General features: G+C 41.1%; 1 protein-coding gene across 1 annotated transcript; it reads left to right on the forward strand.

Moving 5' to 3' along the window:
- Positions 1–1,926: 1,926 nt before the first annotated feature.
- Positions 1,927–12,876, forward strand: LOC131086217 (pancreatic triacylglycerol lipase-like). The gene is made up of 12 exons (XM_058029127.1): positions 1,927–1,975; positions 2,738–2,892; positions 3,338–3,463; positions 5,116–5,250; positions 6,272–6,380; positions 7,513–7,632; positions 7,881–8,000; positions 9,563–9,681; positions 9,814–9,943; positions 10,923–11,034; positions 11,364–11,531; positions 12,755–12,876. Exons 1-12 carry the CDS (start codon positions 1,927–1,929, stop codon positions 12,816–12,818), a joined length of 1,407 nt encoding a protein of 468 aa, XP_057885110.1. The 3' UTR covers positions 12,819–12,876.
- The last annotated feature ends 9,107 nt before the right edge of the window (positions 12,877–21,983 follow it).

The raw sequence follows: 21,983 nt of genomic DNA on the forward strand, positions 1-21,983 counted from the left end.
CAGCCCTCTCCTCTGCCTGCTTCCTATTCCAGACTATACCTTCTTCAGGACTGGAGAAACATAGCTGTGCCTTAATTTATTACTTTTTTCCTTTTCTTAAATCAAAATCCATCCTCCTTCCAAAGCCCCCAAGTGTGGGACCACAAGAACCAGAGCATCTCCTGTATTATTACAGTATTGAATAAGAGCAGCAGACTAATGGATAAAATCCTAACTCAAATCTTTTCCACCAGCTCTTAAATTAAGTGGGAAAAACTGTTCCCCCCTCATTTTGAACAAGGGTTAAATCTTGTTAGTGCACTGGGACATGTGCTGATTCCACTGACACAAACCTATTTACAAACCAAAATCCCACTTCAACTAAAGACGGGAGCACTGAGCCCTAAATCAGTATCAAAGGTGGTATCTTAATAAAAATGAAATGTAGCTGTTTAAAGAAATAAACTCCATTATCACCAATGATAGCAGTGGAACACCTGGTGTCCATTTGGTCATTCCCAGAGTGGAGATCAGGGAACATCAACTCTGCAAACATAAGGACATAAAGCAGAGCCAAGCTGATGAAACTCTCCAAGTGGAGTCAGCTCAGGTGTCATTTCTTCTTGAGGTCACTTAGGGCCTTCTCCTAGAGACAAACAGGTCCAAGGGGTTGCCAGACCTTGTCTTGTGCATTTTGCACAGGTTGCTTTTCACCTTTTAGTTATGTTTCTACTAGAAAAATCTACAGCGCTTTGTAATATTCCAGCCATACCCCAGTGTCCGGGGGAATTCTGCATGTCATTTGAATATATTTCCAGTGTGTTTGCTCTCAGTTCACCACTCTGAACTTCTCTCAAAGTTTGTGTTACATGGGTAGTATAGAAAAGGTCCTAGTGGTTACGCAACTGTTAATCTCAGTAATCTCTCAGAACTTCTCTCAAATCTTGTGTTTCATGGGCAGTACAGAAAGGATCCCAGTGGTTACACAACTGTCCTGCATCTACTTCATTCAGCAAGGAAATTAAAGGGATGCCTGGAGAAGGTCAGACTCTTTCACTATGAAAAGAATGTACCAAGCCCACTAAGAGTTTTCCAAAAGGGATAAGCCTCCCTCAAAAGACCCAGAAACACAGGAGCATTTCACATCTGAAGTCACTTGATACAGGGTGAGGACTGGAGCTTAAAAATGATGTGGTTCTCTACTAACTCCCCCAGCAGATCTCCTACACCCCAACTATACAACACCAAAAATAAAGGCCTTCCCAGCCAAGACAAGACACACACATCCATATAATTCTCTTTCATGGGCCTCTCCTGATGAGTTGCTGCCTGGGAATTACCAGCCTCTGGACCTCCAAACATATTGTGGGAGCCAGCTCACTGATTGCAGAAATCTATGTCCATGGATATTGGAGCTATCAGAGAAACCAACCATTAAGATTGTTTGCCAGTTTATCTATAAACTATCATCTGAAACAAATATTCCTATCTTTCTAGGAACCTTTCCAAGGATAAAGGGGACTATAAAAGCACATGCAATGTTCACACATTAGTGGCAGGAGCTCCAAGACTCCATCGTAAGTAGTTCAGGTCTGGGGTTTTTTCCTTGTACCTTGTCAGATTTGTGGCTTCTCACAGCACAGGAGCGTGGAGGGCAATGGCAGCTCATGTTCTCTAATCCTCATGCTAATTCTAAAGAAGCTCCTGTACATTTGATTAGAAGGGGAAAAATCAGCCTAGATTTAAGTTATGCTTTTGTATATTTATGGCCCCCAATATCTCATGGAGCAAAGCTGACTGGCACAGAGTGTGTCTGGCACACAGCAGTCAGGGATGCATCCTGCAGAACTCTGTTCACCTCGAGAAAATTCAGCACCAGGGGGCTGAGTGTGCTTGCTAAATGAGTAGGTTAGCAAATCCTAGCTGCTTCTTTTTCCACTGTTCCAGATGCTTGGAATTTGGATTCTTGCCCTGTTTCTGCTCAGCGCAGCAGAAGGTAAGCATATGGGGTTAGTGCTTGTATTGCCTCTCTATCCTGCTGTATTTTCCACCTATTTTCTAGGTGTTATTCTACACCCTGGTGCCTTAAAACTTATTTATTGAGGTTAATGTGGTTCACTTTTCCATAGAGGAATGATGAGATGAGAGTGTGAGTGTTTACTTTCTTCTCCACTCTGGGAATTCTGCCCTAAGATTGAGCAAGAAAAGCTGATGTTTCCTACCTCAGAACAAAGCTACTGCTCTACTAAACATAGGGAATTCTTTCTTGTACTCTTATTAATGATGGAAATGGGGAAAAAAAAAGCCAGGGCAAGGGGGGAGGCAATCTAATGAGGGCATAGCTTTGTATTCTGCAGAAGACACTGGCTTGTGTGCTATAAGACTTCCCATGTGCACTCAGCTGTTCAGCACTGTCTCAAATTATAGCTGATTATCAGCAATATTTTAGCTTGGCATCAGGAGAAACTCATCAGCTGTCTCTGCCTTGGGCAAAGCAAACAGCTGGGAGAGGGTACCCAAGGATACCACAAAGGAGTCCTCTGAAGACTTTGTTGATGAGAAATAGGGTGGCTTCTCTCCTTGGGATAAACTGCAACCCCTCAAGATCTAGGATAGGGCAACTGCTGGTCTTGGATTTCTGTAAACTGTGGGATTTTCTAGAATAAAAAAAAAAAAAAAACAAAGCCATGCTATGAGTTCTGACTGCTCCATTTCTCTGCCCATCCACACTTTTTTGTTTTTGGTCTTCATGCTACAGGCAAAGAAGTTTGCTATGATAGGCTTGGGTGCTTCACAGACGATATACCATGGTCTGGGACTGCAGAAAGGCCAATCTACAAATTGCCCTGGAAACCAGAGAGTGTAGACACTCACTTCCTCCTGTACACTAAAGAGAACATGGAGAACTTTCAGGTAAGAACTGTTGTGGTTTAAACATTGCTGCATCACATGCAAAACGTAATTAAACAGACTCCAGCTGTGTTCTTGAAAAGTGTTAAAAATGGCCAAACTTCCACTTTATTCAAAAGAACACCTCTTCCAGCTCCTTGGACGGGTCCCCACTGAGAACTACTGGGAAACTGAGCATTTTGGGGTAACTTTTTTCCACAAAGAAAATGAAAGCACGCTGAAGTCTTGTTTGCTCTAAGATGGGTGTCAAAGCTTGGTTTGAATTCACATGAACCTTCATGTGAATTCTTGCAGATGAGTTCAACATTGCAAAACTTTTAAACACCTGCACAGATAAGCGCAGTTCAGGTCTTTGCAATTTTAAAAACTTATTTACAGAAAGCAGGTTTAAAGGTTTATTAAGTTCTTAATTAGTTATGCTAATTTTTTTTAATTTACATTAATGTAGGAGCTGTCTGCTGTTCAGAAGTCAACAATCAAGGCCTCAAATTTTAAGGCAAGCAGGAAGACCAGATTTATTGTACATGGATTTGTAGACGATGGAGAAGAAACCTGGTTGGCAGACATGTGCAAGGTAGGTACCACAGGGACACCCTTAGTTTGCATTTATTAACACATTCATATAAATTGCCTGTTTTCCCCATTTCTAACCAATTTTTCTCATGGTATCTGTAGCGATAAGAAAGCAAAAATTTCATAAAAATGTACATCCAAAGGGACCTCAAGAGGAGCATTTCAAATAAAGCTTTCAATCCAGGACTTGCTATGAGCACTGGATGTAGTAAAGCACTTTGCTTTATTGATTTTTGAGCTAATTCCACAAATTATTTCCTAACTCTGTCCCTATGCAGAGTGCAATTCCAGCTTGTGGTTTTCTCAAGTCCTCCAAACATGCTTTTAATTGCTGCTGGAGCTAATCAAAGCCCCAGAGTCATGCAGCACAGAGCAAAATAACAGTTGATGGCACGTTGAGGATAAGGTTTTTCAATCATGAACAGAAATACAATTTTTAAAAATAATGTATTCCTGTTTTACTTATGAGAACACTACGAGGAACAACATGAAACTAAAATCAAGGTATTTCATGTTTATTGCATTCCCACTGCCTGCTTCTTTTTGATGCCAGATCAAAAGAAAAAGGATGGATGATTGTTGGATTTGTCAGTTAATAATTTTTTTCAAGTATCAGAAGTAGATTGATGCTTTTATAATTTTCTGTCTTACATTTTGCATTTTAAAATAGAGGTTTGTTCCTGGAACTTCACAATCAATGAGATAGCTCAGCTCACAATATATTTTTCAGCTTGTCCCTTAAATCCATTTGATCAATTTTCCAGGATGTAGAGGCATGAGATAAATCCTTAAATTCTTCATCTATTATGGTAGCCTGTGTTTTATCACAATACTCTAGTTCATATTTAGAAACAAATTGGTCTCAGTGAATCTTTTCAACAAAGAGCAGAGCAAAGGGGACTGTGAATACATCAATCCTCCTATGTCTATCTGTTACTTGCTTCCCTTCCCATTAAGCAACAATCCTATCTGCAAATTGATTTTTCCCACTTCTGCTATGGTCACAGACACTTTTATTGCCTTTTTTGTTCTTTGTCTGTTGTTGCCATATACTTCAGCTGCTAAAACAAAATACTTTTAGCCAAACAATCCAGCTCAATGGAGAAGAGTAAAGCTTCTGATTCTGTGGCAAAGTCTCTGCCTGCATATACATATTTCCAGATAGAGCCATAAATCTGAAATGAACACCAACACTTTATACACCATGTTATAAAAACACATTCTCTTTCTTACAAATCTGCATCAGAAAACCACTATTGATTTTAACTATCAAAAATATTCTAATTGAATTTGAGTTAAAGTAGTACTTTCAAATCACTGAAGTGAATGGGTGCATAAGTAGAGCTCTTATTTAGTGTTACATACCGAGTTTGTTTGAAAATAAAAATTGAACATTTCATTTTTGATATTGTTCTCCTTTCTGTAAAAAATACTGCTCTGGGTATTTGAAATGATTACTGCATTACATATTACCCTCTTCCAGCATTGTGTGATCACACAAACCCCTCTGAGCACACATCCATGCTACAGCTTTGGTTTTCAAATCATTCTCACACAAGTTCACACAAGCTTTAGTAGCTGAGCCACAATGACCAACATGAACTGATCCCATACTGTATTTACCACGGATTTTCCTTTTGTTTTACAAAACAGAGGATGCTTACTGTGGAAGATGTGAACTGCATCTGTGTGAACTGGCAGAGAGGTGCAATGTGTTCATACACCCAGGCTGCCAACAACGTCCGCATCGTGGGCGCTGAAATCGCTTATTTCGTGAACGCCCTCAAGGTGAGAGACTGCTGCTCCTAAAGCTGTTCTGTAATACTGATGTCAAAGAAATACAGCTCTGGAGCTTTCACAAATGCGGGTGTAACCAGCAGAAAATAGTCCTCTACTCCACTGTCAGTTGTGCTGAAAGCAAGCAGCACAATTTTTTGTTTAAAAGGAAAATATTATGTGATAGCAGCGAGGCCTGCCAGCTTAAGGAGAGGAAATGCTAAAGGAAATTCTCATAGTACAGCTAAAGAGTTATTCTGTAGATATTAAAAATGCAGTGTAAAACCAAATATGCAGAAATAATGGATTAGCAAACTTCTTTTTCATGGAGACAACAAATGAGCTCACAGGAACACCATAAAACCAGCTGGCAGCACTGGCTGGGGACAAGCAGGACCCATCAGCTGCCCAAGGGAAAGCTATGGTGGACAGTGCCCAAACCCACAGGGAACGGCTCCTTTTGCAGCCAGCTTCACATGGCAAGTGAACCTTGGTCTGAAGACTTCTCTTAATCTAATTGCTTTCAACACAAATTTCCCATAAAAGAACTATAAATAACTAAAACCAGAGAGCGTGCTGGGTCCAGCAGTGCTCTGACCCACCTCTCACTCTCCACATCTGCATTGCAGTTACTGAATTCCTATCCAAAAAGGCTGAAGGCATTTCTCATCTCATGGCCTCCTCCAGCTTGGGGTGGTGCTTTAACCTGCCAGGTGTAACTAAGAGTGCCTGGTTTATTCTTGCAAGCATTCTGTGAACCTTAATAGGTCCTCTGGAAGGATCCAGAGTCCCTCAGGACTCTTGGTAGAGCTGTCTGGAGTTATAACAAACTCCAAGCCAGGGCAGCAGCTGAATAAGGAGGTTTGGAAAAATCTCTGTGTTGGACAGAACTAACTGGCAAAGAGACGCTGAAACCCTAGAGGAGATTCCGAGCCAACAGGAAAAATTATAGTTTCCCTGTATCAAGTCCTCCCTGTTGCTGTCTGCTGATGCAGAGGGGCATGGCAATGTGTGTTTTCTGCTGTTTTGTCAGGAGGAGTACGGGTACTCCCCAGCTGATGTTCACATCATTGGCCACAGCCTGGGAGCGCACGCTGCGGGCGAGGCCGGCCGCAGGTCCCCGGGCATCGGCAGAATCACAGGTCAGTGCTGCAGCCACCTCCCAAAACCCACACCCCCAATTTATTAATGCCTGCATCACTTAGATATAAGAACCATGGGCAGCTGTATTTGTGACATTCATTCTGAATCATCCCACTGTGATTGCTTCTCTGGGCTGCAGCGCAGTCAGGGCAATTGGGATATTGTGCTCCTTTCACACTGTACCCCAAGGAGCAGGGCTGTGCTAAGTGGGGGAAAGAGTGTGATTATTATTTTCCTTGCACATGTTACAGCAAAGGGATTTTTTTAAATTCAGTACTTCCAGAGGTTAAAGCTGTGGGTTTGAGCTCCTTATTCATCACGTAGGCAATGCCAAGGGCATTGTGCATTAAGCAGAGTGGCCTTTCATGGATAAAAGACAATTTTGGATGTTATTAACAAAACCCTTTTCAATTGTTGTTTTTCCTTGGGGATTTCAGGCTTGGTGAAACTTGGACTAATAGTCTAAAAAATTCAGTTTAAAAGCAAACCCAAAATAAGCTGCCTAGGGACAAGAAGAGATGCAAGTATAAGGCAGCAAAAGCTGTGCAATTTGCAAGAGTTTACAAGCACCTGAAATTGCTGCAGCAATTTGGGAAGCAAATTGATTCCATTTTCTGCTAGGTTCAAAAGCAAAGCTCATTGCTTCAAAACGAGATGTTTTTCCCAAAATCTGACTGGAGCCTGACGTGGGCAGGCTTCAACATTTCAACACCTCCAAGCAGGGGGTGCTATCAGCACAAATTCCTCTGAGTACTCTCAAGCAAGGAACTCTAGAAACCACCCAGATGGATCAGTTCCTTGGGATGCGGACACAGTAACCTCAGTTTGAGCAGGGTTATTAAAGAGAAGTTCAATTAAAAGAAAAAAAAGTTTAGTCTAAGTGTTGGCATTCAGTATTGCTGTAAGTATGTAAAGCAGTGAAATTTAATAGGCTTTCCACAGGTGACTTCCTGGGAGAAAAGCCACTTGGAAGTTGAGAGCACACATCCTCATTTTATTAATGCCAATATTACTTAGATATAAGAGCCACAGGCAACTATATTTGTGACATTCATTATATACCATCAATATGTAAAATGATTCTACACTACATTTCTTTATTCATACATAACACTACTCTTTTTCTCTCAGGACTGGACCCTGCACAACCTTATTTTCAAGGCACTCCAATTGAAGTCAGACTGGATAAATCTGATGCTGAATTTGTTGATGTTATCCACACAGACACAGCTCCCACAATCCCCAACTTAGGTGAGTGTGCAGCTCTACTCTACTGATTATGTATTATTTACTGCACTGAATTATCTATGCCCTGTGGCACTTCAGTGTCCTGATTGTTCACCAAGGCTGTTCTGGGGCAGAACAGAACAAATTCACCACTTCAGTCACTGACAGCTCCTGTCCTAAAGCACTGTGCACAGGCAAACGTAGAGCCAGCAGCTACAGGTATGAGATAACATTCATTTAAAACGTGCTTACCCCCGTTTCTAATGCTCCAGGTTTTGGCATGGCACCAGCTATAGGACATCTTGACTTTTATCCAAACGGAGGAGTTCAGATGCCCGGCTGTGACAAGAACCCCATTTCACAGATCGTAGATATCGATGGCATCTGGGAAGGTAAGGCTGTTGTTTGCATCACGAACTCAGGGGGAGCCCTCAAAGTGCAGCCACTTATCTTGCCTTAATTCAGGTGTTTTACATTAGCTTTTGGTGTATTATCCACCAGCTGCAGGCTGCACTGAAGCTGTTACAATGCTCAAAACAAGCCACTTTTCCAGAGCTTATTAAAAAATAAACAAGACAAAGGGTTTGCCTCTGGAAAATGTGTTTCCTCTAAAGGATCTAATATCAGAAACAAAAGTTGTTGGAGCTGTGCCAAACATTTTTCAGGGTCTTTTAAGAGCACATTGCATTTTGTGCCTAAGTGCCCAGCAGCAGCACTGGTGGAATTGGGCAAAGATGCTCACAGCTTCTCCTGGGAGAGTGTCTTTGGCTGAAATTCTTCGGAGACAGAGCAATTAATTTGATTCCTTGTTAAGTTACAGATTACAACTGGAGTTGCATTGAAGTGATCTCATTGTTCCTATTTTTAGGCAGCTAAAAAAAGATTGGCACGTAGTTGCTCAAATACACTGTTCTTTGTTGTTTAACGTGGTTCTTATAAAATCTCTAAGTATCAGAGGGTTCCTATGAATATTTCTAAAATTAAATTGCACATAAGATTAAAAAAAAATAAAACTCCGAAGATTTCTGCTGTGGAGATTTTTCAGTACATTTTCTGAGCTCTTTCTTACACTACTGCAAACAACTTAAACTCTGGGAATCCATTTTCTGACTTGTGATCGCTAGCTTTTTACTCCAGGTTTTATTCAATGCAGCTGGAGGCATTACTTTTTCATTCTTGCCCCCCCTTTTTTTTTAATAGACTAAACTTGTTATCATAATGGGGAATTAAAGCACAAAGAAATAACTGCATAGTATATGGTCTTCTTTTTAACCTGAAGTCAGGAAAATACAAGCAACACAAAGGAAAATAATATATTCATTATTTTAATTTTAAGAGTCTCCCTTTCCTAAGTACCCCCCAAATAATAATAATTTTGTTTTGAAGCCCTCAGCTGGAGCAAATCAGCGCTGCCCTAGGAAGTTCACTGTTAAATACTTTTCATTTGGTTTTCTTTTGTTATGGTAATGAAACTGTTGCCTACAAAAGACCTGCTGCAGGCAGCTCTGGTTTCTATTGTTAAACTCGGTCAGATTGCTTGAATAAGAGGGTTTTTTGAGGGGCAGGGGCTGGGCTGGGCTGCACAGTCGGTTCCACAAAGCATTTCAAGTTCGCATTTTGTACCTGTTGAGCCAGTGACATCCCTTAGGGAATCATCCCTTGGGGTGAGCGCATCCGGAGCGAGAAAGGTTCCAACCTCATGTTTGATTCTCCAAGAACTGAGATGAGCTTTTGAGGAGGAAGGATGCATCCCAGTGATGCTTTTTGAGGAGGAATGATGCATCCCGGTGATGCTTTTTGAGGAGGAATGATGCATCCCAGTGATGCTTTTTGAGGAGGAATGATGCATCCCGGTGATGCTTTTTGAGGAGGAACAATGCATCCTGGTGACCTGGGTTTCTTTCCTTGAGTGGGAAGAGAAAAGAAGAACCAACCTGGGGGCATCTTTTCACAGGAACTCGGGACTTCGTGGCTTGCAATCACCTGAGGAGTTACAAGTACTACTCGGACAGTATCATCTACCCTGACGGATTTTTAGGCTATGCTTGTGCTTCATATGATCTTTTTAAAGAAGTAAGTATTTCTCAGAGCTTCAGGATGGACCCTATTGAGAGCATTATTAAAAATAAATCCTTTGACTAATTTTTTTTTCTTTTCCTTGTCTGGCTGGATAATGTTATTAATAGATGTATTTGTTTTCACTAGGGAAGCTGTTTCCCATGCCCAGAAGCGGGATGCCCAACTATGGGTCACTATGCAGACAGATTCAAGGACCAGGTTAAAAATGAGTTCACAAAACTTTACCTGAATACTAGAGAGGCCAAGGATTTTCCTCGTGAGTTTTGAATGCTTCCATTGCTACCTACTCCTCATAAAAATTTTCTTTTCCCGTTTGACAGTTAGCTTTAGCAGATCTCATCACAGTGCAAAGTCTCTTCTGTTCTTCATGCTTTTTCTTCTTTTGCCCCATCACTAATGCCAGTTTGGGGCCCTACAGGACAAGACACTGACAAACTCTGGAGTCTAGCGGAGGTTACTGAGATGTTTGGAGAACTGCAAGGTTCAAGGAGAAGGGAGGAGAGACAATGAACAGAAGTTGCAGAAAGGAAATTTCTTGTTGAATAGAATGAAAATTACATCACAATGGCACATACAATAGTATGAAAATTACAACAAATCACACAATGGTTAATGCAGGAAGAGGGGTCCAGGGAAGCTGGGAAATCTCCATCATTGGAGATACCAAAAACTCCATTTGACAAAGGCCAAGAACAAGCTGATCACAGCTGTTGGATGGACAAGATGAGCTCCTTTACAGCCTCAGTTATCCTAAATGCCAGCTCTCACAACACACTGCTTAGTTTGCTCTTGTAAGCACAAATCAGAATCTCCCTGAGCTCCTTTTGGTAATTGCACTCTAAAAGGAGGTTCCCACCAACAAAAATTATTTTCCTGGAGCTTCAGAATTCTGTCATGCTGCTTAGATTCTGTATCTGTATTTATCCCTAACACCCCTTTATTTCCAGCTTCACTCGGTGTGAAAACCTTAATGGTCAAAATGCTGAGATCTGTATAGTATTTACTACAATATGGACTAGTTTTCTCTTTTTTTCTCTCTCAGAAAGTAACACAAATATCTTCTGTTTCTCGTGTTGATCTCATTAGGACATAACAGATTTGATTCACTGGTGTTTTATATTTTCTGCTCTCAACTATACTGTACAGACACACAAGAAAAAAAACCCTAGAATTTGATGTTTTGGGGACTGTTTCTCCCTGGGTACAGTCGAAATAATTCTATTTCTTCTGTGTAGTTTGGAGGTACAAAATTTCTGTGACCCTCTCTGGAAAGAGCAAATTAGAAGGATACGTAAATGTGGCCCTCTATGGCACTGGTGGGAACACAAAGCAGCACCAGATCACCAAGTAAGTTAAAAATTCAATAGAAAAGAAACTTTTCTTCTAGAACCCTTAATTTGTATTTGTAATTAATAATTCTGTTTTAATTGGTCTTATGAAGAGAGAAACAAAAAGGCAGCATTTCAGGCCCACCTGCCTTTGCTGCCTCTGAATAAATGATTTGGGATGAATTACATCAGAAATCTGGCAGTAATGTTGCTGCCATATAATGGGATAAATGTTGTCTCTCTGCTGAATTTCTACCCTCTTGCCACCACAGCAGAGCCTTTGACAAGACTGGTAATTAACAGTAAATGTTGCCATGCCTCACATCCATAAAATGCTGTTTTTCACAGGGGTAGCCTCAAACCAGGCAACACTTACACAGCCTACATTGATGCAGAAGTTAATGTAGGAGAAGTCACCAAGGTTAAATTCCTTTGGAACAACAACTGGGTCAACCCAACTCTTCCTAAACTGGGAGCTGCAACCATCACAGTGGAAGCTGGGCAAACTAGAAGAGAGTAAGTATTGTGAAAGTCTTGAAAGTTACTGGAGAAGATAGGTGACAAAATTATAAGTGGAGTAGAAGCCTTTCCACAAGAAAAGTTATTTAAGGCATTAAAAGGTAAAGATTCTCAAGGAAACCTTTTCTTTCCTTCCTTTCAAGACACTGTTCATCCATAGTTCTATTCACTGCTACTTCAACCCTTTGCCTTAAATAACCTCAAAGAAAAACTGAAAATCTCTCCAGGCTTTAGAAGAGCAAACTTTCTGTAAAACCCTTTGGGTGAGAAAAATTAATGCTGGCTTGGACTGTCAGCAGCATTCTTGCCAAACTCCTTCTGTCCATAAAAACAGATTATTTGTGGGTCTGATTCACTGTCAGCTGGAACCAGCCAAGTATTCCATTGGTATTGATGACCCCTAAAGGTCATGACTGACGAAAGAGGATGGTGATAAAAAATCCACCTTTCCAATGAGGAACAGTAACACTTAGAGCCTACTGAAAAGCTACCTATAAAGCTGAGGGAAAAAGGCCAAAATTGAATTCTGTAGACTTTGTAAAGCACAACGTGGATGTTCAGATTATAGAAGCATGGTTTACTGATCCAGTTTTACTAATTTTCCTGGACTTTCAAACATGAATTCCTTCATTTTCTTGATCAGTTATTTTATTTTATCCAGATCATGAGTTGGTATCTAGAACAGGAGGTACAGTTTAAATTTTATTTATTCTATTTTCAAATGAGCAGTTAAAATTCCATCTCTTAAAAGACAACATGGGAGGTGGAAACAGTTTCAAGCAAAGTGAAATTATTACAGCCAAGCAGCACTTGAACTCACCTTGAAGCAGAGGTCCTAAGTCAGGTTGTAATTTCCAGTCACCAAAGCACATTGCTGACAAAGTGTATTTCTGTAGATAGTGTAACATATATCACAATAGGAACGCACCCTTCTACTGACTTATGGCCTTTGCACAAATAGTTGTGGTCATCTCTATGGAGATGGTAGCACAAAATCTGGGGAAAAACCCCAAAACTGTAACGTTAAAGCAAGGTGGGCAATGAAGCAGAAGGAATAGAGTCTATCAATGCTTTCCCCAGCAGTTATATTTCAAATTTGGAAGCTCAAAGTTTGTTCTGTTCATTTGTCTGGGATGACAGATCAGGTTGTGTTACCATCAGTGTAAATCCACCTGTATAATTTCAGCAGCTCAAGGTGCTCTCCTTTCCTTCCTCCCCAGGTTCCGTTTCTGTGGCTCTGAGACCGTGAGGGAGGATGTCCTGCAGACTCTGACTGCTTGCTAACAGCATGTTCAGATCCCAAATCCTGCTGCCAATAAAAGCTACTCATGCAGAAAACACTGGAATGTGTGTTACTGATGGTGTGTGTTGTTTGGGGTGGGGTTTGGCTGGTTTGGGAGGCAGAGGTTAAGTCTGTGGATGCCTCTCTAGAGACAGAATTTTTAGAGTGGCTTTAGGAGTGAATGTGCCAAAACCTGTTGAAGAATTCCGCTGCTTTCAGCCTGTTTCAAAACAATTTCAAGCAAGAGGAAAGGGGGCGGGTAACAGAAACAAATTCATCTCTGTCCCATGCAATCCTGCCTCGTGTCCCTCAGCATTCTGCTGGACAAGGGGGCTTTGTCTCCTCTACTGCCAGAGGAATCTCATCTTCACTGATAAAACCTCACAGAACTGCTGGGGATCTGCTGCTCCACACATCTACTGCTCCTGGGGACCCTCTCTCAGTATCTCCTGACCTCTCCTGGGTCTCTCTGGGTGAGCTTTCCTCACCCAAAACACCCTGTCCTGAAGGACATCAACCCCCCAGCAGGGCTTTACATTCTGTGTAGTGGTGGAGGTGGAAACCAATTTATTTTGGGTTGGAGCACTACTTTACTAGTATAGAAAAAAACAGTGGTTTTTTTTGTTGTTGTTGTTGTTGTTTGTTTGTTTTTTTTAATTGAGTGCATTCTGCCAGCCCTCACAGGGTGATGGGAAGGAGATAGGGGATGTGAATAATAGACAAAGAAACATCAGCACTGAAGATTAGCAACCTATGGGCATGCTCTGGGCTGAAGTAACTTCTTTATATAAAAGCCAAAGTGCTCCTTGCTTTAACACAACTGAAGAGAATATCCTCCAGCAATTTCAGTTTTAGTCAGAGACATGCAGGCTTGCTTTTATGCTTTCAAACCTTCTAAATTGCACTTCTGCTTCTTGCCCAGATTAAAAGGTACTATTTGACTTAGATTAGATGTATGGAAGGAGTTCTGTATAACAGGAGTGTTAAAACTGGCCCAGGTTGCCCTGAGAGGTGTTAGGTGCCCCATCTCTGGAAATGTTCAGCACCAGGCTGGTTGAATTTGCTGAATTCCTGGAGTATTCCCCCTGTCACATTCCTTCTCTCCCCGTGCAGCAGCAAGCACACAGCAGAGTTCTCTTTGTGTGCTTTCCTCCCAGACAATGCTGTCCTGCAGGACTTTTAAAAGCTGACATTTATTTTGTCTCCAGTTTTTCCCAAAAGTGGTCAGTCTTATAGTCATAGAATGATAGAGTCAGGCCTAATAAACACAAGGATTTGAGTTCTTTGTCCTGCATCAGGCTCTGCTAAGTCCAGCTCTGGGTTGCTCCTGCAATCTCTTCCTTGGCTTTCCATGGCTGCAGTTGGGCAGGAGGAAGAGGATCCAGCCACAGGAACAGAAGGTTCCACACTTCATCCAGTCCTTGGAGGAGCACACAAACCCTCTCCAGGAAGATAAACAGTTCTGGGTTTGTGAATAGCCACGGACAGGGGAGCTGGTGTCTGATGCTGGGTTTTCATGTAGCCCCCATCCCTCTGGCACCCCCTGCTTCCTTCTGCCTTCCCTGTTTGTGTCTCCTAGGATTTGGTGTCCTGATCTCAGTGCCTCCTGCTGAGGAAACCTCATCAGGGTTATTAACTTCCTAACACTGCAGAAGAGTTTCTCCTTTGTCTTTCGTTCCATTATCTTGGAATAAGCAGGTTCTTGCCTGCACAATTGTTTTGACAGTTATGATATTCTCAGCATTATCCTCTGCCATAGCCACTTCAGCAGCCCGTGTAATTTTAACAAACACCCAACAGAATCAAGACGTTAAAGTTGACAATAGCATAATAAAAAATCTCCTTTTAATAATGAACTGGAGCTGCCGTCATCCTGTTTCAGCAGAGTAAAATCTCTCCCCCCCCTCACGAACACTTTACAAAGCTATTACATAAAATGCAATGTTAAATGAACAACAAATTACTTTCCCTTTAGCTAGCTTTTAATGCTAATGGTGCTATTTATTCCTGACCTTTTGAAATATTAGATTTTTTAAATGACAACATAAAAAGAATTCTTGTTTGAAAACGCGAGCGACTTTAAACCACATGTTATTACTTGTAAGTATAGCATGCACATGCATCATTCATTTCAGTGTCCCATTTAGGGCTAATTGGTATATATTTCAGTTGACATATATTGTTCTCCTGCAAACGTGTCAAATTCCTTAACGATGGCGGTGACAAAAGCAAAATGCTTGAGATATATAAATTATGCTCTTTACCATATAATCATTCTTATCTATTGGGAATGGTATTTGTGACAAACTATGGTCAAAAATACACAGCAAATTGATTTTTATTTTTTTTTTAAACTTTAATATCACACCATTCACGGCAAGTCTTTGATTGCATCCTTAAATGTAGAAATGTTTTGATTTTTATCTGCTTTTGAAAAGCTCACTTTATTTATTAAAGGAAGAGTAGCACAGCGAGGATCTTAAAATGTATCTTTTGTTATCAGCATAAGGAAAAAAAAATGGGCTGTAATTGTGGATATAGAGTGAGTAATTTGGTGAAAAACACTTTGTGCTATAGTTAAGGTTTTATAATTCCTGCCAGAAATTACTATTATTTTGTTGGTGGGCAGCATTGCAAAAAGAATTTTAAATATTTTAAATATGGGAACAACTTGGGCCACGTATTTCCATTACATTTTAGACTGCTGCGTGCGATGCATTTTCCCCCTTTATTACAAATCATCTTAGAAACAGACAAAAAAAATAAAAATTGAAGATTTCATGTGACTCTAATTATTACTGCAGTGCTCATTGTTGTCTTTAGACAATGCTGTCCACAGTCATTACTTTGCTCCATAAATCAATAGCATAATGAGGTTCTATCTTTCAAGAAATATTTGAGCGTATCTTAATTTGGCATTGATGAATTCTCCTTCCCGAATCTCTGGAGGGTTTTTTTTAATCTAGTTTGTCATGTTAGAGCTTTCATCACCTAGCCCCAGCTGACAGTGTTATGGCTGTGTATTTATTTCCATACCTTCCTGGGATGTGTCCTCAGAGGCTGCAAATAGGAATTTTATCATGTTATGCCTTGAAGGCTGTTTCTCCTTGATTAGAGTGTAATTTCCCACATTGTTTTGCCCCACCTTCATCCTTCAGAAATATATACCATGTGTGGTTGTAAAAAAGTGTGGAAAAAAGGTTAAATTTGTTAACATCTTGTTGCTGATAGAAACTGGGAGCAGTTTCTTTGACAAAAGAGATGTTCACTGGAACTAAATACCAAAGAAATGATATAATAAGTTCAGATACGATTTTTCTTCCAAAATTTGAAGGCAAGAGAAAGGTAAGTAAAAAAAGGTCAGCAGAGGGCAGAGGAAGAAAGGAGAGGGTTGATGTGATGCTCCACAGCTCTAAATCAAAAAATACCAATAGTGCCCTATGTGACACTTGCTTCTAAACTGTGCTTGCAGACAAACAGAAACAAGAACCAAAGTACTCTTTAAATTATTCTAAATGTTGTGTTCAAATACACAGGAACAACTGTGTATTTGAACTTGCCATCACTTTGATGACCTCTATTTTGTGAGAGCCAAAGACAAAAGTTGCATTGAAGTCCCTCCTTGTGCTCTGGCCCATGGAATTATTGTTGTGTGTTTATCCTAAGAAAGATATTACCTTTAATTGCATTAAGTAGATAACGGCTTCACATCCAACCACTTAGGGAGGTGAAGGGGAAAAAAAGGGATCTAAACCTCCACAGTAATGCATTAGTTCAGCTCATAATTCACACTAGTGTAATTTAGCATACAATTTATATAACCTAAGAGTCAATTCCGCATGGAAAATAACAGCAATGAACATTACTGGTGGCTTGGGTGCCTGAGCTGGGGGTGTGCAGTTCCAGAGGATGGATTCTCTGGGAGTCCTGATTATCCTCTTTGGAAAGTGAGTGCAGCCCTAAGTGCAGCACCATTTCTCACTCAGAAGAGGTTCTTCATGGAGGAGGAATATATACAGTTATCACCTTAATTATGTGGGATGTAAAACACAGGATAAGCTTGTCCTGCCTGGGGTGGTGGAAGAGCAGGAGCCACCCCTTCCTTCTCCCAGCACGAAGCACTCTGTCCTACAGCCCAGAAACTACCACAGGAGCTGCTCAAAAAGAAACTAAACAAACTCTTGGTTCAGACTAACCTTTAATTCCTTACCCAAACACCAGCCTCCTCTCTTTTGATGAGGGGAAAGAAATCATCAGGAGGGAAGTGAGCAAGGGTTCTCCACCACCCTCAGCTCCCACCAAGGTGCTCTCGGTCCCCTGGGGGATTCTGTGGCCTGACCTCACATTTCCTTCCAGCCTTCCTCATCTCCCCCTTGCCTGCAGTTTGGAAATCAGTGCAGCTCACCCTTTGGTAGCCCTGCAGAGGCAAGAAAATTCAGCAGGAGTCAGAGAGGATGTGTTTGCCCCTCTGCCGTCACCCAGGGCTTGGCAGAGGAGGATTCTCCCCTCGTTAAGGCCACACTGTAGATCCTCAAGCCTCTGCTTTAATTCCAAAAGGAGCCAAAATATCTTTGCTAGGTCATGAAAACCAGCCTCTCATTCCCTCCCACAGAACCTGAATTAGGAATCCTCTCCTGGTGGCTGTGACAGAGGGGACATTGCTCATGTGCCCTCCCTGGCTGCCTCTGAAGGGATGGAAACACAGCAGCAGAAAGCAGCATATTTGTATTGCATAAGGTAATAAAAAACTTCCTTTTAACCAGGGAAAGATGTTAAAAGTGGAGAGCAGAGTGACTGCACCAAAGAATAATTCTCCTTTTGACCCACAGAGAAAGAGGTGCCTAATAAAAGTATATGAGCACGGACAGTGTGAAGATAACTGTCTGATCAGATAATGGAATTGTTTTCAGTGATAAGAATGAATCCATTACTAATGCAAATAACTATAATAATTATAATTTGCAATACAGTAAAAATCACCTAGTCTACCTCCTCCTCTGACAGGAGACTGTATAATAAATTATAGGCTGAGAAAAAAAAAATCAAAGGGATAAAGGTTAAAAGATTAAAAAAAATTCTGAAACTTAAATGCTTAACAGGGAAGTCAAGACCTGAAAGCAGAAATTGGTGCTATTAAATAAAGCAATTGTGAAGAATGAGATATTATGGAATTGATTAACAAACCAGAAACCAAGCATTTCCTCATATCACTACCTCTTGTCACAGATTTCAATAATTCTGAAAGAACAAAAAATTAAGAGTTGGCGTATAACGAGGAAATTAATTATTTAAATGTAGGTGAATATGCTAATAGTACCCTGGGAAGATGAATATAACTTCACAGACAAAAAGCCCCCAGAAGGTTCAGTAAATTTGAGGAGTTTCTCCAGTTGCTTTTGCTTTGCTTTAGTATCCAAAACTGGTCCAGCTGCTCCCAGGACTGCTCATCTACAGGGCAGATCTTCTGGGGTTTTCTGGGCACACCAAATTGCCCATACCAATCCCATAATCTTCTTTGTTCCTGTGAGGTATTTTGGGCTTGGAGACTGTAAAAAATGCTTTATTTCAGCTTTGGAGGAGTAGAATAGAGCAGATGAAACAAATCGTGTGTGCAGAGTTTGCTCTACAGTGAGCTGTTTTCTTGTTTACAGCGCCTCTGCTTTCTGCACTGGTTAAGCAGAGAGGAAATAGTGATGCACAAGATTTATCACTCACTGTTGGCATCAAACCATTCACAGCTTTAGGTGAGCATTGGGAATCTCCCAAGAGACTATGAGATTCTTCCTCAGCCATCAACTGGAGTAAAACAGCTATTAAATAATTGAGCCTAAAGCACTGTCTTCCAAAACTCTCCATTTAGATCTACATTTTCCAAAGGTCAGCCACAGAGAAAAGCCAGGGATTTTAACAGCAGGGGTGTGTGAGGGAGATTTAGACCCCCAGAGGTGCTGACATCTAGTCAAAAGTAGGGGGTTTTAATCTGACTACCAGATGAAATTAATATTTAATTCAGAGTGGAACCTGATTTCCTGTGCTTGGACTATTTTCCTGCATTTTAAATTCAGAGTAAAAAGCTCAATGTACCCTGCCAAAACCTCCCCCTCAAGTCATTCATGAAGTCAGGGATTTCTCACCCTCTTTGAAGTTTTCACTGCAGCACTTTTCCTGCAGCTGAAAAACACTTCAGGCCTGCAGAGCACCAGCAGTTCATCAGAACCTCCACAGTGCAGGAGTTCAAGGAAAATGCTTTAATGATGCAAATTCTAAAAGCACTCTGAGTGGAAAACTCACAGTCTGCTTCACACCATGACTGGTGGCTGCCTCCTAAGTGCCATTTACCCAAAACACACCCAGCCAGTATAACATCAGCTCCTGCAACAAGCTCCCAAGGTTTAAACACATACCTTTCAGCTTAAACACAGGAAGGCCTTTAATCAATGTTTGCAAAAGACAAAACCACAACTGCCTCAAATCCCCAGTCCCATTTGATTGGTTGTTGATGCTTCACCAGGGCTGTTTTGGACAGGGATGCTCCCAACACGAGCCCTTCACGTGTGTTCCCACAGAACAACTTCAGCATCAGCTTCCAAATCTCCTCCCAGCAGTAAGATGCTTATCTGCCAGAAACCAGCACGCACTGCCTAATCCTCAAAGCTCCCAACAGAGCCATAAAAAAGATCACAGGTCTATAAAACATGATGGAAGGAGCTGGGATTTAATTAAATAATTAGATTCAGGGCATGCATGAAACTGGTCTTCAGATATGTCAAAAGCTGTCAGGGCAGGAATGAGATGAATTGTTCCATGTTCTCTAGGGGTAGGACAACCACAGAGAGTCAAAGCTGACATTATGTAAGACTTCAGACAGATGAGGACAGTGAAACAAACAAACTGCCAGAGCAGGTAACACCATTCCAGAATGGTCAGAAGTTTTAAACATCACAAGTTTTAAAACCAGATTAAACAAAAGTTGGGAGTAGTTTAGGCAGAACTAATATTGTTTTGCATCAGAAGGTGATACCTGATTGATAACTGAAGTCCTTTCCAGCTACATGAAACTCCTGTGATGCTCTGACAGACCTGCAGTTGCAGTCAGCAAAAATACTTGATGGATCTGAAAAAAAAAACCAACAATTATGATATCCCACTTGAATTATTGAATTATCATATGCTATTGAATTATTATATGCTATTGAATTAGTATATGGTACTTGACTCTGAAGGGAGAAATTAAAATTCCTTTGGTGGGATATGGTCAGCCTAGTTTGTACATCTCCTCAGTCCTGGAACATCCTCAATCAGTGTGTGGGACTTTTTGATCTTCAGTCTCATGTGTTGCACTCATAAGACAAAACAGAAGAACTGCAACACTAATCTTAAATTGTTTTGGAACATCCTCAGTGATGCTACCTGCTTGTTCAGCTGCCTTACAAAATTATCAGGCTGAAATGTTGATTTTGTTTCCTGAGTAGACAAATCAGTTCTCCTGCCCACTGTGTAAGGAATTTCTCATGGACGAGGCTGTGTGTTCACAACACCCTGCATACAGTGCTGCTATCCAGACCTCTGCCAACACAAAGAATATCAGGAGAAAATCATCTGAAGGACGATGCTGGAATGTTGCTTGTGGGGAAAAAACACATTTAGATACAATTCCTGCATACATCAAGCAGAACCTGCTTGATTCTGCTGTACTTACAGCTAATTTCCTTCAACTCCACTCATTTTGAAGAGTCAATAGTTTTCCAGGCAAAGTGTTGGTGGGGAGGCACAGGCTGAGAAAACAGATCCATTACGATTGTCACAGAAGAAGAACAAACCTTCTGAGCAATGCATTCCCTCAGAGCTGTAGCTCTGTAGTGTGTGAGAAGCACCGAGGCTGCCGAGGAAGAGGATGTGTTCAGCCTGGTGTCTGCCCTTATCAGCTGATGGCAGAAGGAAGTTCCCACTAGAGGAGCAGAGATTACTCCTCAAAGGGAAGGAAATACTCCTTGTTGCCCTTAGGAAAGGGAGAGTCACCTTTCTCACTGCTTAGATTGCTGCAGTTGAACAAACCCTGGCAGCCACAGCTCTGTCTCACCCCTCTGCTTTGAAACCATCCCTGTAACTGCTGGAGCACTCCACTGCCTCTGTTCCAGCACATCCAGGGCCTGCTCACACTTCTCTCCAGACAATTCCTTTCTTTCCTTACCTTGCAGTAAAGTGGAAAAATTATAAGAAAAAGGCCTCATAATATCAGGCCTGCTTTGGCTGATTCTGTCATTTCCTCTAAGGGAAGCGAGCACCCTGCAAGTTCCCAAGTGAAAGAAATCCTGGTGTGAGCAGTACATTAACATAACAACCTATTCCTGGGTAAAAAACCAGCTTGCACCTGTATAAATTGTTTTTACATTGCTAGACAGTTTTCATTTTTTTATCTCTCACAAACAACATTTCCTGCACGTACACACTGGGGTTTGAGTGATCAATCAATACAGGATAACAGTTTGTTACTAACCAATGAAAGTAATTGCCAAGAAAGCTACTGACCAATTGGAGTCACACATGACAATTTTATGCAAAACTGCATAAAAACTAGTTACATGAATAAAGAATGAGCTTTTCTCCACCATGAAGAAAATGGAGTCCATGTGATTTATTCCCATATCCTCACACTCCGTCTGGCATCATCCTCCTTTGGTGTCTTGGCTCTGCTGCACTCACAACACTCTCAGAGCAAGCTGAGATTTATTTTTCATTTCTCCATGTCTGTGTCAGCTCACCTGTGGACACTGATACAAGGGTCATAGTGGCTGCAATCTACCAAGTTCTTAATTTTTTTGCCATTGCATGGTAATGAACACCATGGCCTCATCCAGTAACTTCTGCTCTGGGCACAAGGCCAGAGCTCCTGGGATATGGCATCCAGTAAACCTTTCCCTAGCATTACAATCCCTGAAAAATTAGACAACAGGTACTACTTTAAAATCATAGCCATTTGACCTAATCAACTGTACATTAACTAAAGACAATACAGAACATTTACAGAAAAATATTTGCACTTAACTGACTCAATATATGGCATAATGATGGCCATATAAGACAGTTTTTGCTGTAAGAAATTGATCTTTGCATCTGTGCACAGCCTGTGGTGGAAACTTCTTCCTTTTTTTAAATACTCACATTCA

Source organism: Melospiza georgiana, chromosome 8 (assembly GCF_028018845.1).
Source record: "Melospiza georgiana isolate bMelGeo1 chromosome 8, bMelGeo1.pri, whole genome shotgun sequence".
Classification (NCBI taxonomy): Eukaryota; Metazoa; Chordata; class Aves; order Passeriformes; family Passerellidae; genus Melospiza; species Melospiza georgiana.